General features: G+C 35.5%; 2 protein-coding genes across 7 annotated transcripts; both read left to right on the forward strand.

The window, feature by feature from the left end:
• The first annotated feature begins 3292 nt into the window (after positions 1–3292).
• LOC117613932 lies at positions 3293–5873 on the forward strand. 3 transcript variants are annotated; one of them, XM_034342551.1, is made up of 2 exons: positions 3293–3540; positions 4444–5873. In XM_034342551.1, exon 2 carries the CDS (start codon positions 4898–4900, stop codon positions 5639–5641), a length of 744 nt encoding a protein of 247 aa, XP_034198442.1. In that variant the 5' UTR covers positions 3293–3540; positions 4444–4897; the 3' UTR covers positions 5642–5873. The 3 variants fall into 3 exon arrangements, with proteins under 3 accessions (XP_034198442.1, XP_034198444.1, XP_034198443.1); XM_034342553.1 differs by having other exon boundaries at positions 4955–5873; XM_034342552.1 differs by having other exon boundaries at positions 5020–5873.
• Positions 5874–10523: 4650 nt separating this feature from the next.
• Positions 10524–16473, forward strand: LOC117628204 (protein IQ-DOMAIN 14). 4 transcript variants are annotated; one of them, XM_034360615.1, is made up of 7 exons: positions 10579–10962; positions 11086–11167; positions 11971–12059; positions 12553–12963; positions 13602–13841; positions 14940–15071; positions 15529–16473. In XM_034360615.1, exons 3-7 carry the CDS (start codon positions 11994–11996, stop codon positions 16282–16284), a joined length of 1605 nt encoding a protein of 534 aa, XP_034216506.1. In that variant the 5' UTR covers positions 10579–10962; positions 11086–11167; positions 11971–11993; the 3' UTR covers positions 16285–16473. The 4 variants fall into 4 exon arrangements, with proteins under 4 accessions (XP_034216490.1, XP_034216506.1, XP_034216503.1 ...); XM_034360608.1 differs by having other exon boundaries at positions 10580–10962; positions 11971–12068; XM_034360599.1 differs by lacking the exon at positions 11086–11167 and having other exon boundaries at positions 10524–10962; positions 11971–12068.
• The last annotated feature ends 478 nt before the right edge of the window (positions 16474–16951 follow it).

Raw genomic sequence — 16951 nt, forward strand, 5'->3', positions numbered from 1 at the left:
CAGTTGTCTCATTAACTGGCAAGTTGACTGAGTCAGGACCATTGCTTTTTCGATTGCAATCCTCGTCGGAAAATACATAGAGGTCGCCGTCCTCTTTCTCCAGCCTATGCCTCTAGTGGTTTTGTTCAAAAACTCCAATTAATCCACTACTCATTTTTGGTTTAAAGAGGAAGATGGACCTTTTCGAAATCGGTGGAGCTCACATTCCATCATCATATTTCAAACCATCCATCTCCAATCTTGGATTAGGATTCAAAAGGCAGTCTCTGGAGTGTCCCAATCTACCACATCTCATGTAAAAGTCTTTTAAGCCTTCATAACTCAGCCGAATTTTCCTTCGCACCTTAACTTGACAAGACATAGATAAACCAGGGGGAAGAGGTTTTGATGCATCAATGTCAATGTGCATTCTTAAAAATCCTCTAAAACCCACTTCTTCAACGATTTCAACTTCCAAAATAGAGCCAATCCATGTGCCCAGTTTTCATGCATTTCCTAATGAGCACAAACTTCTTGGGAGACACAAAATAAAACTTCTCCTCCTCCCATTTCCTCTGGTTTCTCTTTTCTAGCCTGCTTCCTACTGCTTGTGGATCTCCTTGTGGAGATTTGTCGCTTGTTTTCTCCCCTTCTTTGTGGGTGTTTTTGCTTTCCCCTTTTGTGGGTGTTCTGCTCTCCCCTTCTGTGGGTGTGTTGTTCTCCCCTTTGTGGGTGTTTTGCTCAAGCTCTACTTGAACTCTTGAGGCTTTATGCCTTCGGTTTCCTTTATTTACCCAGATCCCCCCTTATTTCTCATCCCTTGTATTCAGTTGTCCCCTCCTCCATCCATTTCCTCTTATCTCCCTCACACACTCCATTCAAATCCCTTCTCTATGGTCTTGGACCTTCCCACCAAAATTTTCTCCTCCTTTTTTATTTGACTTCACCTTGTGGCTGGTTCGGCTAGCTGAAAACGCGGTTTCTCACGCACAACTTTGAAGATGTGTAGAGTTTGAGCTTTTGCTCTTTCTCGGGTGCCTGCACCACCTCCTTCTATTGTGTTGATGTTTGTTTGGTTTTTGTGTTTGTTCTGGTGCTTTGTCAGGTTTGATTTGGGAGGTGATGATCTTCTTGTGGCTGGCTTCTTTTTACTTGTTTGTGTCTTTGTAATATGTGGGATTTTAAGGTATTTGGGTGGATCTGCGGGTCATGCGATCTTTTTGTTTTGCGCCCCTTGGGTGTGGCAGCTCTTCCCCTCAACTTGTCCTGGTGATGTTGTCTCAGGCAACGGCTTTGTTGAATTTTGGTTAGGTTTTGTTAGCTTTCTTGGCCGTGGTTTGGGCTTGTGTGGGCTTAATGCCTTCCGGGTTTTTAACTTCTTGTTGGTTCTTTTGCATTTTATTTGGGCCTCTGGCATTTTTGCTTTGTTGTTGAGCTCAGTTGGGTGGGTCTCACTTTTTAGTGTATTGTTATGCCATTTTGTAGGTTTTTAATGAAATCCACTTCTGACCAAAATTTAAAAAAATAAAACTTGTAAGACCCAATATTATTGTCCAATTTAAATAGGTAAGTGCTAGTAAACATCGGACAAGACATATGTCCAATTTAATTTGGCGAATCCTAGTACATATCGAACAAGACCGTAGTCCAATTTAATTAAAATTTTCCAATTCAATTCGAGCAACCATAGATTCAGATCTCACTACCTGGATACTAGTTAATGTATGGTGTCTATGCAGCATTAATATTGTTTGGTCGTTACACATATTTTGACCTTAAATTCAGCAAATTCCATCACCGTATGACCACTGTCCATTTCCCCTTTTATAGTAAGCTCTTCATTCCAGTCCAAACTCCAAAGTGGACAAAATGATTTCCGTGGTCTGCATCATGAATGTACAAAAGCAAAAGATGATTGAAACCACCCTGGACACTTTTGACCCCAGAAAAAAGCGTTTCTCAAATTATTTACTCTTTTGCCTACAGAGTTCATACTAAAAACCTCAAGAGTGCTGATTTCGAGCTCTAAAAGTATACTACTCAAGTATTGTCATGAGAATATGAAGTATGAACACATATATGTCATGTGTACGAATTAGGAATAGGATTGCAATTTACAAATATTGAACCCAACTTTGTAGTAAGGGCTTATAGCTCAAATAGTTAAAAGTATTTATTCATGTACTCGAGGTTTTTGGTTCGACTCCCTCTCTCTAATACCATATGTATTAAAAATAAAAAAATAAGAAAAAAAAAACCCCAGTTCTGTAAAAGTAGGTTGGAGCTATCCGAGTGACACAGATGAACAATTTTTTTCCCTAAAATTCATTGAACATTGATATTAATAGAGGATTTAATAGTAATCAAATGGGGGCAAATCCCAAATCCAACATCCCCAATCATCATTTCTTTTTCTCTATGCAGCAGCTTTTGGGTTCTGGATATAACACCACCCACAAATGAATCATGATGCCATCCATTGGCAAATTATTTATCAACGCTCTGGATAATAAAAGTATGCCCCTCACATTGGATCATTTTGCTCTCTCTCTCTCTCTAAACAGACATACAAATTTTTTTTGAGGGAAAAAAAAAAGAGATATATATATATTCAATTAAAATTAGGATTCAGTTGAGGATTTTCTTTGAAAAAATAAAATACCAATTGCATAGTACTATTATGAGCTCCAACTAAACTAATTAACAATATCTAAAGTAATTATGAGCTCCAACTATAGTAATTAATAACATGTAAAGTAATTAATAATTTAATAATATCAAAAGGTTTTTGGTAGGGTTGAGTGATGCATATATATTAACCTGAAAGCATGAGGCATGCCAAAAGAGGTATGCTTTGATCCTCTATGATTCATGTGTCACAAAGGCAGGCCAGGCATGTTTAAACATATTAATGCTCTAACTATCCTCCATGCTAACAATCATAGATATTAGCAAGTAACCATGATGACTGACCAGCGTTTAGGTAGATAGATACTTTTCTATTCTATACCATAGAAAGCAAGGGTATTTCTTTTTATTTTTTTTTATTTTTTATAAACGAGAGTTTAAATTAATCTAATTTACTGAAAGGAAGACTCGAACTTGGATAAGATACGGCGAGTTGACTGCCCTGAACAATTGTGCTAACTAGCGTCTGCTTAGAAAGCAAGTAGTTTGATAAAAGTTATTTGCTCAAAAGTTGTCAAGGGCACTTTGGTAATTGCAACAAAAAGCAACAATGACTTTGCCTTTGAATTTTGAAACTCTCTCTTGCTCTGTTTTATTCTCTCTGTGAAAATGAAGAGGAATCGCGCATGCCAAGTGCCAAAGAAAAAGAGGGGGGGTTGGGTTGTAAATTGTAATAAATAAAGAATGGAGAAAAAGAAAAGAAGCACATTGCCAACCCCATCCCCATCTTTGAGTCAGAAGTTGCAGCAAAAGGCTCCTCATTCCTCTCAACCCAAATGAAACTTCCTCCTCCTCTTTCTTCACCTCTCTTCTCGTCCTACTCATACTTCACCTGGATTTGTTCATGCAAGATCCAAAGAAGTCACAAGCAAGGTATGCAAAACTAACACACACACACACACACACACACACACACACTCTCTCTCTCTCTCTCTCTCTCTCTCTGTGTTCAATTATATTTACTTTACACAATATATATATCCCATCAGTCTATATACTTGCATATATGGAACAATTCAATATTGAGTTCAGAATATATATATATATATATATATATACATATTTGGTGGGTTAAATTGCTCCTTTTATTTATATCAACCGGCGGCTAAGTTTGAGATTATTAAAGCCAGCTAAGATTATGTTGTGACAGGCTTTCCTGTAAGTTTTGAGATCATTGTCAAGCTTAAGAACACCTTCTCTCATGAAATTCCAGACTTCTCTTAGAAATGTGGTAAAATAAAAAATAAAAATAAAAATAAAAGAGAGAGAAAAAACAGAAGAGAGAAAAGTTCAGTACTGCTTTGATCTTTAGGCCCAGTAGATGATTTGCCTTGGACTTAGGCCTTGTTGGGTTTGGGCTGTACTAATTCAAAACCCAATAACTTGCCAGGAGCCCACAATCGTGTGGTGTTAAACACAAAACCCCTTGAAATATAATATGCTATATTTAACACAATCATCCTTTTTCGTCAATAAAAATGTAAAATATCTGTTTTGTCATTAGGAGGTGTTTGGTTCGTTGAAATGAATTCATGGAAAACCAATTTCCATGTCTTTCTCTATGGGGTCGAAAATGGAAAATTTATTTCCCATTTTGATGTGCATTTATTTTATTTCACATCTTCAGTTTGTGGAGGTATTGTAAACAAAATTTGTTTACTTTTTCAATTATATCTAGAAATATGCAAAAAAGAAAACACTAAGGAGTATGACCATAAGTAATGCTTTGATAGACTTCATACTATTAGTTGTTAATGGTAGCAAATATAACTGCAGACGTTGGTTAAGCCGGTGGGCGAAAATAATGGGTCCGCCCTCCTTACACCCACGTTCGAAACTTCCTTCCCATAATAGTTGAGTATATTTGTAATGCTTGACCAAGGCCAGGTAAATTCGTAATGCTTAGAGAGTCTAAGATTTGACCTTTGAAATTTTTAGACTTTTACTTAGCCCTTGTACTTATCTGTTACGACAAATAAGTGACTCCTCTGGTTCAATTCGTTAAATCTATAAACATATTAAGACAATCAATGCTCGCTGAATATGTCAAAGATAAGTAGGTTTCAACTTTCAATCCAGACTTGGCAATTTCATCTTTGAAAAAACCCCCAAACTTAGCAAATGGGCAGTTGTCTTCGACAACATTAGAATTAAATTGGGTATAAATTAAATGAAGTAGTAGTCTTCAAGAGGAAATTAGAATCCACGTTCAACCAATCTTCTTCAAAATATGTACATCACATTGGCTCCATTTGTGCGTAATTATTATCCTTGTGATTTCTTGAAGCATGTAGAAAAGCAGAAGCAGAGCCATGACGTCATTATTGTTGACATGCACTTGTTTTTGCTTAGGAATAATAAGCCTTGGTATCAAAGAGCAAGAGAGATGGGCATGGGCAGTCTATGGAGAAGCATCAACAATAACAATTCAAAGTCCACACAAGTTCCAGCAGCAAATTCCACGCTATGGAAAACCCTAGTCAATGCCAAAAGTAGTCCCGGCACAAACCCTAATAATTTTCCTGCACCAAATTCCAACTCCAATTCCAATAATGTTAGGCACAAACTGAGAAAATGTACCTCTCTAAAGGTTGCCACGTCATTTACAAGGGTGTGTCTTTGTGCACCAATATCTTCCTACAATGAGGTTTTTAGGGCTGAGCTTCCCCCAAGAAGAAGCAACAGCTACCCAAGAATGGGGTCCTATTCCAAGCCATTGGGCACAACAACTACTTCTAGTGCCAGCATTGCGCAAGCACGGCTTAGCACTGATCATCCAGGAATTAGAAGAGTGTTTCGGGGAAAGTCGCTGACCGACGACGTTTTGATGAGAAGGTTTGTGGTGGAAGAAGAAGCAATGATGCAGGTTAGAAGGAGAAATCAAATGGAAGTCATAAGGAGAAGAAGTGTGATGAGGAGGAAGAGCCTTGGGCCTAGTCCTCTTTGTAGAATGGTTTTGGCTGAGGAGGATTAATGAATTTTCAGCTTTTCCCTAAAATAATTTTCAGCTTTCCTCTCTCTGGTATATCTTTCCCCCAAAATTAAATATTTTTTGATGATGTAGCATTATTGGTTGGTGTACAAGTTTTATGGGAAATATTATGGTCTCTAAATTTTAAATGCTAACGAATGATTCAATTTTTGTTGTTGTATATAATTATATATATGCAACTGATCGACAGAATGGTGGAACTATTGCAATTTTTTGTACGAGACACATTCCATTTCAGCGTGTCATTTTTGTGTTTTTTTTTTTTTTAAAATTTTTTAACTGTAACTGAATAAAATATATAATGTGGGAATTTTGCTTTTAGAAAAGTTGATATAGATCCAAATTCGCATTAAGGAGTTGGGTTTAATCATTAAATTTTGTGACTTTGATCCAAGTCCTTTACTCTTTTGTCACATACGATTACATTCCTTTTTTAATATTATCTGATGTAATTTTTTTAGTTTTTAATTTATAAAATCATTTTTTGTTCCAATGATGCCCCTTATGACTTGAATCGGGTAATAGTAATTTATGTCATAATAATTAGCCATTTACAATGTTTGGCATTGAATAGAAAAGGCAAATACAACAGACATATCACAAAAATCACGTTTTTACCTACAATCATGCTTCCCCCATACCAATCTACTGATTTCTTGCTTCTCTCAGCTGCCTATTCGACAAGTATCTCATCCTATCTTTACCTTATTGACTAATAGGTCATATTGGTACATATGAATTATCTGTTGTACAGTTATAATACGAGCTACCTAATCAACATGTATCTCATTCTACATAGGTACAATATATAACTCATCCATGGTATAGGTACAATATGAATCAGCTACCTATTCGACAGGTATAATGAGATACACCTGTGCTATTGGTATAATATGACTCATCCCCAGCCCTAGGTATATATATTTTATATTGGTATTTTTATGGGTAGAAAACACTTGTTATAGGTATAATATGAAAATGCCTTGTAGGTGTTTATGACAACCCTTTTCTCATGATAGGCTTTTGAGCCTTGTGATTGGAAAAATCGCAACTTTTTCGATCATGGCATATGTGTATAGGCAACAGAGCTATAGATTAATCTGTGCAAGTCTTTCTATTTGTTTCACTTGTTTTTGGCTTTTTGGGTACTTTTTTCCAAGTTCAAGTCTTTCTTCTAAGAGCAATTCTTGCAAGGATATTTTTTTCACGTTTTAAGCTTACTATGGTAATGCTACCTAGGCGACAGGTAGGTGTTTTCCACCAGGTATTACTGATGCAAGAAGTCTGTAGAGCTTGGGAATGAGCATGATTGCTGGTATGTGTTGCTTTGTTTTCCTTTTCTATTTAATGGTACTGGAAGTAAATATGTTGAAAAGGAAAGACAAATCAATTGCTTATCTGTCTACACGTTGGCTTGAAGGACTTCTATTTAAGAGTTAATATTGATGTCCTGCATCCATTATATCTTAACAAAATTAGACCTACATCAAAGAAGTCCTTCTGTTTTTCACATTAAGTATAATTTATTTATACACTTGTAGATTAGATCATCCATAATTGATTAACTGCTTTCTACGACGAGTCTCTTCTTAGAAAGCAGTTAATAAAAATATATATTTATTCCACGAAGTATCTTAATTGATTAAGAGTTTTTACCTCTATAGCAAATCATTCATTCTCTTCAAATATCGCTTAAAAATGGTAACATTTTGCAAAGAGACATAAATTTACTTTTTATTATTAACTTCCACCTACTTGACAGTTGGAACATAGACAAAGGTTGTAGAAACCCCAGCTGATTGCTAACTTACGGCCACATCAAAGAAAATCATTGGTTTGCTTATAAGCCACTCTAAAACAAATATATATATATAAAAACTTACAAAGCAAGGATAGTGGTTATCTAATCTGTATCTCACTTATGCCTTTTCAGGCGAGTTAGGTTGTTCTATGACACTACTAATGTCAACTCCATACAAACGTAATATGACCCATCAATTATTTTTTTTCCTCATCTTTGCCAACCACCATATATACTTTTAATTATCTGCTTCAATTTTCTCTTCTGTAATCATGTCATTAAACGAATTTTTATTACACTCTATTTACAATTAATTTTTCTTGAAAAAGTAGACATTGACTCAGGTGTACATGTATGGCACCTCTTTTGGTAATTAAAAAAAGTGTTAAAATACGGTAACTGTTTTTAACTACTTGAGTTACAAGTTCCTTTTATTGATTATATTTTAACTCAAGCTTAATTAAGGGGAAATTTTTGTACCTGACTGTACCACCACCATGTTAAAAGGGAAACCAGCTTATGAAAAATTGACTTAAAATTCTTATTTTCATTAGTAAACATTCTAGACATATATGCACTATCCTCCATATCTTTATTTGCATTCTTATTAGGCTTCAACAAATTTTTCAGTTGACTTGCTTCCAATTTGATGTACTTCTCCTATATATATATATATTAAGACATAAGTACTTTCATCAATTAGTATGTCGACACACGTGTCAATAGGTTTTTCTTCAAATTTTTTTTTATGTATATAAATATTTTTAAATTATGTTATTCTTACATGTATATAGAATTTTTTAAACACGAAGTCTTATTATTATTATTATTTTTTCCGTATTTGTCTCTTTAAAATGAAGTAGGTGTGTTTTAACATAATTTGTTAAATAAAAGCAGTTTTGAGTTATTTGATGAATAAGCAAGTGTGGTTCTATGGTAGCTTAACTATTTCACCCTTTTACTGATGAAAAGTCAGCGCACCAAACATTAGCTGAAGTGGCTGGCCTCATTCATTTATGGCATCTTGACGCTTTATGCTTCACCATCTCAGGTTTGTTGAACAATATAGTTGTCCTAGGTAACCAAATTAATTTATACACTTAGAATATTTCTTTTGGTTATTTATTATTTAATTTAGACGAATAAATACAATATTGCTCTCTTAATCTTGTTAATAAGGGAATGTGAGAAACTCACACACACGGGTTCTATGGAGACTTGAACTTAAAACCATATTTAGGAGCACACCAAAGACTTGTCACATGTGCCAGCCCAACTAACACCTTGTATTTTCATGTTTTATGTTTTTTTAAGAAGAATAAAAAATACTACGGAATAATTATTGCTTTCTCTAACTTATTATTATACACAAGAAAACAGAACAAAGCTTTATCTAATAAAATGTTTGTGACTTGTATTTAACTACAAAGTTTTGAAACACAATCATGTCCGCCCAACTGGAAGGCTGAGATCACATGTTCTGTCAAGTGTAGTTGGGTCCACATCCACCAATGTCCTATGATTGTTCTTTATCTTTTGCCTCATTCACAATGCTAGCAAGTGGCCACCGTGCTTCTGCTAATGCTATTGCTTTGTACACTTCAAATTTAAGGAAGGCGTGGCATAAGAAGGGGTGCCACAAGTTCACAGCCGTCAAACTTGAAATTGCTTAAAACACCTGGTATATATATATATATATATATATATATAATATTATATTATAAAATAAATAAATTTTTTTTTTCTTTCTAATTTCTACTTTGCGTTTTGAGTTTAATTAAGACCAGGTCAAACAATGGAATTTAGGGAATAAATAAAAATAAAGAAATGAATTATGCTGCAGATGCACTTGCTAATTGGAGTTATAACTTAGCTTTGGGAAGTTGCATACTCGATGAGACTTCTACCTGGATGGGAAACATCCTTCTTGATGATCGGGAATCGCTAGATCCCGTTTGATTCTTCTTGTTTAACTTTCTTTGTTGTTTGGGGCGTTTAACCCCCCCATCTATCACCAAACAGAAAAAGAAAAAGAAAAATTACTTTTAGAAACTTTATTTGGTGTAATTCGTTCACGTTTTATAAGATATGAAATATTTTTACTCACTACTTGAACAAAAAGTGTAACCTTATCATATTTCTTAATACTTGACACGTATTCATAAGTATAACCATTGTTAACTTTTTTTACTTTGTATTTATTGACTCTCTATGAAATAAAGTATATATATCAAATACTAATATACCTTAAAAAGTGAAAATTTTAAACCTTGTACCCCACTCATATTTTTAACACATTGAAAAATTATATCGAGTGGCTGTATTCTAGTATCGCACTGTAATTTTTTTTATAAAAAAGGTGATTAGTTGTGAATAGATAGACATTGTCTTGCAATCCAAAATTGCAGCGCAGTTTGAACAGTGTAGAGCTCCTTGACATCATGACATGGGTTTCCAAATCGTACCTCTACAGCTACTTCTAACTTACTAACTTCTTCAGATTCAACCAACCCAATTCCTTCTAATATTAGACATTGCATGATATGTGGGCAGGTTGCAAGTCTTTCTAATTTCAACTTGGGTAAATAATTGGCAGATGCACATATGAGCAACTGGGTTCTGTCTCCACCAAACAAAATATTCCCCATTAATTTGGCTTAACAGCTCAGTTTATTCATTAATGCTTTCTTTAAGGCGAGGCTAAGGTTCTCGATTTGATGTTTCAAGGAGTTTGAGATAGGCAAATTTTCCATGGTAGAAAAAAATGTGTAATGATGGATAACTCAAAGCCACATTCTAGCAAAATATATGCATATTGAACACCAAAGGGAAAAAAAAAAAAGTACATATATATGTCAGGAATTGTAATTTTTTTAAAAAGTGGTTTATGATACAAATAATATTAATTAAAAAAAATATTTAAGTGGGGGGGATTTCTACAAATGCTATTAAGTGGAAGATGATAAATATATAATTAATTAAGGCCAAAAACTAAAATAAGAAGATAAAAACAGAGTACCAAACTCAAGTACCCAAACGTGTAATAAGTGGGAAGATAGCTGCTGCACAAATAGTCTTCCCATTCAAGTAAAGTTAGTTGAAGTTGGCCACATTGAGTGAGAAAGTAGCCAACCTCTCTCTGTCCCTCTCTCTCTCTCTGTCTCTTTCTCTCTCTCTCTTCATCATCATGACCAAGAAACATAGTAAAAGAAAATTATAAATCCCACAAAAGGAGAAAGGTGGGAAAGAAGGAAAAGTAAATTCATACAAGCAAGAACCAGATTCAAAGTTGTAGAGTGAGAAACAAAGGAAACAGAGAAAGAAGGTCATTAGCAACAATTTTATGTAAAAAGCTAGGTGGAAAAGAAGCATGTGGTATAACAAAGGCGAGGGAGGCTAGAGCCAAATAGAAAGAGAAGCCCTTCTCTCCTCCTGCTTGCTCTTTCCTTTTGCTTGTAGCAGCTTTTTCTAGGGTCTTTGGAAGCTGGGTTGGTCTTATAAGGTACAAATTAAATTCTCTCAGTTTATTATCAGTTTAATTATCTTTATTTATTCAACTTTTTGGGTTTCTGTTAAATTTCTTGGAGATATAAATGATCTGAATTTTGAGGAATTTAATTTTAAGAACGAAAATAAATGGAAGCTTCTTTCTCTCGTGGAGCTAAAAAAAAGCCTTACTGTCAGAGCAATTGCCCTGTTTTTCTGAGGTAATTTTCCTATGTATTCTTTGTTCTTGGGATCCCTCTTGAGTTCTTGTTTGTCAGATGTTGGTTCTTTGAGAATTATTGTCCTGTCTCGATACTTTACTTGTAGCTCCTCTCTCTCCGGTCTCTGTGTGTGTGCCTGAAAAAAAAAAAAAAATTATATATATATATATATATATATATATTCTAGGTCTTCTTTGGTTTGTGTTTTGGTCATCTTGTTTTTTATTGGGGTGGATTTTGGTGTCTTTTTTTCTTTCTTCAGTATTATATCCCTACTACAAATATGGCGATGAACTGATTAAATGCACAATAATGACCTTTCATGGGTGTTTAACCATACAACTCTACTTTGTTCTCATATTTTTATTTGGAGATTAAATACGCTCGTATATTATTTTTAACCGGGAAACTGAGAGGCCTTTTGGAAGCGCCATAATCAGGCCTGCCTTCTTATTCTAATGTCTACACAAGGATGTAATCTTCTTTTGCTTTGGGAGTTAGCAATCTGAGAGAGAGAGTGTTGCCGATCGATCTAGCAAGGTTAATCTTTTAATATTTTTTCATTTTAAGTTGATGAATGTTATGGAGACGAACTGATGGTTGATTTCGATAATTATTTATGTCTTAATTATTAATTTGCCGGGACATTAAGCGTAAACAAATGTCTATGAAAATAAGAGAGATGGTTTGTGTGACACATGCGTTCAATTCTTTTTTAAGTTAAGCATGTTTGATTGGCCAATGGGAAAATGCAACTTGCAAGCACCTGCAAATCCTGAATTGCTCTTTCATTTCCCTTTCAGGTAGAAACAGTAATGCTAGGAACATGGGAAAGAAAGGGAGTTGGTTTTCTGCCATAAAGAGGGTTTTTTCACCGCATTCCAAGGAGAAGGTAGTCAATGTAAGACAATAGTGGCTTAGTTTTCCTGTTTCCAATGGAGTTTTGTTGAATTATTTCACAATTTGTTTGGACTTCTCAAATAAGCAGATGATTCAAAGGTTAACCTTTTGTCTTAATTTTGATCTATATGAAATATTTTTCCCAAAATTTAAACTTTTATGTACCCCACACTAGATTCCATTGCTGGCTTAAATGAAGGTGCGGTGTTTTCGTATAAACTATGATGGTTTGTCGTATATGGTGATTAACAATCCTAAATTCATACTAAAGAACCTCTGCTTAGTTTTACAATCATATGTTCAGTTCAGTTTATCCTATGTCGGAAACGAAAAGAAATTTTAATATTATGGGAGTGGTATGCATTTTACTTAAATTTCCGCACTGCATGGTTAGTTTTTGTTGGAGCACAAAGGTTCAATTTGCTTTAAAAACATGCAAAACACTTGCTAGTTCAAACTAATTCTCATTATTAATCATATTGCAGGGTTCAGAGAAGAAAAACACAAAAGAAAAGAAGGGGCTTGGGAAACTAAAGCATGGAGAGACCAATTCATTCATTCCCCTGTTCAGGGAACCAAGCAGCATTGAGAAAATTTTTGGGGATTTTGAAAGGGAGCAGCAAAGAGTAAATTTTAGGCCTCCTACCCCCGATGAGCAACCAAGGACACCGCCTTTTGTGCCTCCTAGAGTTGCTTCACCCAGGGATCCTTCCCCAAGGGTTGGCTCACCAAGGGCTGCTTCTCCAAGGGCTCCTTCTCCAAGAGCTCCTTCCCCAAGAGCTCCATCTCCTAGGATTCTTCATCATCATAAGGAGATTAGATACAGACCTGAACCAACTCTAAGGAACCACCATGCTTCAGCTACTAAAATCCAAGCAGCTTATAGAGGTTATATGGTAAGCTCATACTTCCCATTGTTAGCATTGAAGGGTGGGGGATGTCTAGAGATGTGCAACGACAAGACTAGAAAATGTGAGAGTAGAATTCAATACTGGAAAATAGAATTCAATGCAAATATATGCCCTATCATCTGAAAAGCAAAATGTTGAGTTTTGGAGAATTTGTTAGGTAAAAGCTGTAGATTTTCCAGTTTTCACAAAACGCAGCTGTTGGTATAATATAAGGTCCTGTCTAGAATCTTGTGTTTCGTTTGCTGACTGTATATCATGCAGTTGCAAATTTTATGTGCATAGTTATTCTTTAGAAGCACAATAACAGTTCAAAGTAATTGGTGTGCAAAAGGGTATGCAGGGGTAGGCATTTGTCTGGTCTGTTTCTTTTTGTCTATCTTACACAATGATAATTTATTCCGAATGTACATCATCTTACAGTAGAGTTGCAAATTTTAGTTGCATTTTGTCTATCTGAATTACTGAACTAGATCTCATTCAAAAGGAGTTCTTCAAAAGGCTTTGATACCCTAGGTTTCGGTAACTACAAGTTAGGAACTGTGTGGGGCCCTGTTTAATGAACATACTCTATATTTATGAAAAAACTTCAACCCAGACGAGATAATGTGGTACTTGTTGTGCAGGCGAGGAGAAGCTTTAGAGCTCTAAAGGGTCTAGTGAGGCTTCAAGGAGTGGTGAGAGGACAAAATGTGAAGCGCCAGACATTGAATGCCATGAAATACATGCAACTCTTGGTGCGGGTTCAGTCTCAAATTCAGTCACGCAGGATCCAGATGTTAGAAAATCAAGCAAAACATCAAGGTCAATACAAGAATGATAAGGAAGTGGAAAGCACCTTTGGCAAATGGACCTTGAGCCAGGCAGTAAGTTCCCATTCATCTGTTTTTGATTCCATTCCTATCTGTTTTAGGATTCACCATTTGACCCCAGGATAGGAGGCATAGCATTTATTCAAACGTTTGGTTATGCTGTTTGAAAATTAGTTGCTATACAAATCCATTATGGGTTTCCTTCTTGATGTAGTTTGGTTGTTCCAAAGTTTAAGCTGTTAGCTAGGTATAAAGTGCCCTAAAAATATATCAAGAGGATCACGTAATGCTACACAGACACACACCCACACATTAACACTTCCTCTTTTGTGGGTATAGCCACTAATTTGTGACAAATGTGGACCTTACCCGTGTACTTAGAACATAAAATACAAAATACAAGCTGTTATCACAAAGAACAATAGCTAAGTTCCTGGAAGAGTTTATGGGAAATGAGCCAAACATGTGTATCAAGCAATGCACATTGATATAGCTCTCAGTTCAAAGAAAACTCTTCTTTGTGGTTATATTTCGAAAAGATGAAGTCAGCTCATTGGTTACTGTGTTGATTGTTATAGGCTTCTTGAATCTTCTATGACTTGTTATTTGTGTTATGACTTGTTATTTGTGTTATTCTATTTAATGAGTTTGGGTCTCTGAACCCTGCAATGGTGAATTCTATTTCAGTACGTTCTGACTTTCATGAATTGTGTGCTAGACAACAATTGTTTCCGAAAGCTTAACCTATTAGGGAAAGGGGAAATGTATATCAACCTTACACCCTCTCTCACATCTCTGATACCATGTTAGACAGTCACTGGCCCCAAAATCTTAAGTTGTTAGGGAATGGGCCAACAGTGTATATTAATCTCACATTATGAACCAATATTACTTCTTTAGGCTGCATTAGTTCTCTAGATAGATAAGTGAAATCGCCTTTTGAACTATGACACATTTGGACCCACATCATTCTAACTTTCTGAAGTGGAAAAGAAGACTACTCTACCTTTTCTACTAAAGAAAACAGAGGAAAAAATACTCTTTGCTGTTATGTCTGTCAAATAATTATGACATATCTTTAAAATTAAGTAATAATCCTAACAACTACTATAAAAATAAGTAATCCTAACAATCGGATGCACCGTGATGTAGTCTGAGACAGGCAATAATGATGAATGGGATGATAGTTTGCTAACTAAGGAGGAAGTGGAGGCAAGGTTGCAGAAGAAGGTTGAGGCAGTTGTTAAAAGAGAAAGAGCAATGGCCTATGCATACTCCCACCAGGTATTCTTTCTCCGCTAGTAATTCATGAGCTGCCCATCTTCACTTTGTGTTCAGATAGAAAAGAGAAATCTTCTTTTTTATGTTAAATTTCAATTTTCTATGGTATCAAATTTCAAGTACGAATCTGATAACTATGATCTTTTGTGTAAAATGTTAGACTTAAGAAAACTAACAGATGCAATATTAATAACGACATAGGTAGAAATTTGGAGTATACAAAAATACTCTGACAATTTAGAAGAACTTTCACCTTTGAAGTATGTAACTTTATATCATATTTATTTTTATGATTAAGATTTCCCTATTGAACAAGGTTTAACCCGCCGCCTAATAGTATTTTAATGGGTATACAATTTGTTCCTTGCACATGATTGTATATAGTATGTACTAGAATGAGAAATTAAAGCAGATTATTGCAATTGATGGTTTTCTTATTTTTTGTGTGCGCCAAAAACAGCTGTTGAAAGCTACTCCTAAATCAGGTCAAACACCTATAGCTGATATCCGGTCTGGGGGATTCCCATGGTGGTGGAACTGGTTGGAACGTCAGCTCCCCCCAAAAGACCCTCCTACAGAAACCAATGCATTGAAGAACTTTCAACTTACTCCTCCGAGATCACATTCAGAACTGAAGCCAAGCCCGGTGCCACAAACAAGCAGTCAGAGGCAACATCCCTTTTTATTTGATAACAATCTGGACACGCCAAAATCCTCAAAATCAACCATAAATCTGACAACACTAAAACAAGCAGGAACCCCGCCTCCGATTAATATGAGTAGTACTCCACAAGCAAACAGCTTGGGGCTATCAAAGTACACAAGACGACCACCAGCTGGTGGAGCTGAATCCCCTTTTGGTTTTCCACTGAAGGATGATGATAGCCTCACAAGCTGCCCCCCGTTCTCGGTTCCCAACTACATGGCTCCAACCATGTCAGCCAAAGCCAAAGCGCGAGCTGGTAGTAATCCTAGGGAGAGATTTGTGGGGACTCCAAGCAGTGAGTCCAAAAGAAGGCTCTCCTTCCCTTTGACACAAGGCATTGGGTCTTTCAAGTGGAACAAAGCTTCTTTTTTCTCTAATAATAAGGATTCCAGCTCTCAAAGGATTTTAGACAAGAACCAGCCCCCGCAATCTCTAGGAAATTTGAGCATAGATTCCACGGTTTCTATGCCTGCAGGAGTTGGAAGGAGGCCATTTAATAGATTTGTGTGATTTATTTTCCTGTACTTTTTAACCTTTTCTTCTATCCCCTACTGTGGTGTTTATTTTCCTTGATTGATTGTATGGTGATAGCTTTGAGTTGCAAAATAGTGATGTATAATAAATATATTATATATAGGAACTGATTATGGTTTGGATATTATTTGATGCAACGGAATTTGGGTTTTGATATCATGACAATTTTATTTTGTTTTTTCTTGTCTGGCTTTGCTTCAGTATCCTATGACTAGCAAACACTTCAGATCCTCTCTACCCCGTGTCTCGTAATATATCTAATTGTGACAATGTCTCCCATTTAAGGCAAAAAGTCACTTTGTCCTTGTGATTTACCACTTTTATTATTAAGGTTCCTTGGTTTCAATTGAGTTTTTCTATTTAAACCCTATACTTCTCTTTCTTCATCCCATATTCTAAATTCACTCTAACTTTTAATTCAAAATTTCACAATTCCTAAGAAAACCCCACTATTTTCCTAAACTACCCCTAAATTGACATCTAGCATTAAAAAAAACAAAAAAAACTTATCAACTTCACACCCCACACTCCAAACCCTATACCCCACACCATGTTATCTTGCCCCTTACCATTCTAAGTTCACCTCTATCTCACATTATTATAAAAACACATTTAAATTGATATATAAGTTGAGTTCAATATT

The sequence above is a fragment of the Prunus dulcis genome, chromosome 1, assembly GCF_902201215.1.
Source record: "Prunus dulcis chromosome 1, ALMONDv2, whole genome shotgun sequence".
Classification (NCBI taxonomy): domain Eukaryota; kingdom Viridiplantae; phylum Streptophyta; class Magnoliopsida; order Rosales; family Rosaceae; genus Prunus; species Prunus dulcis.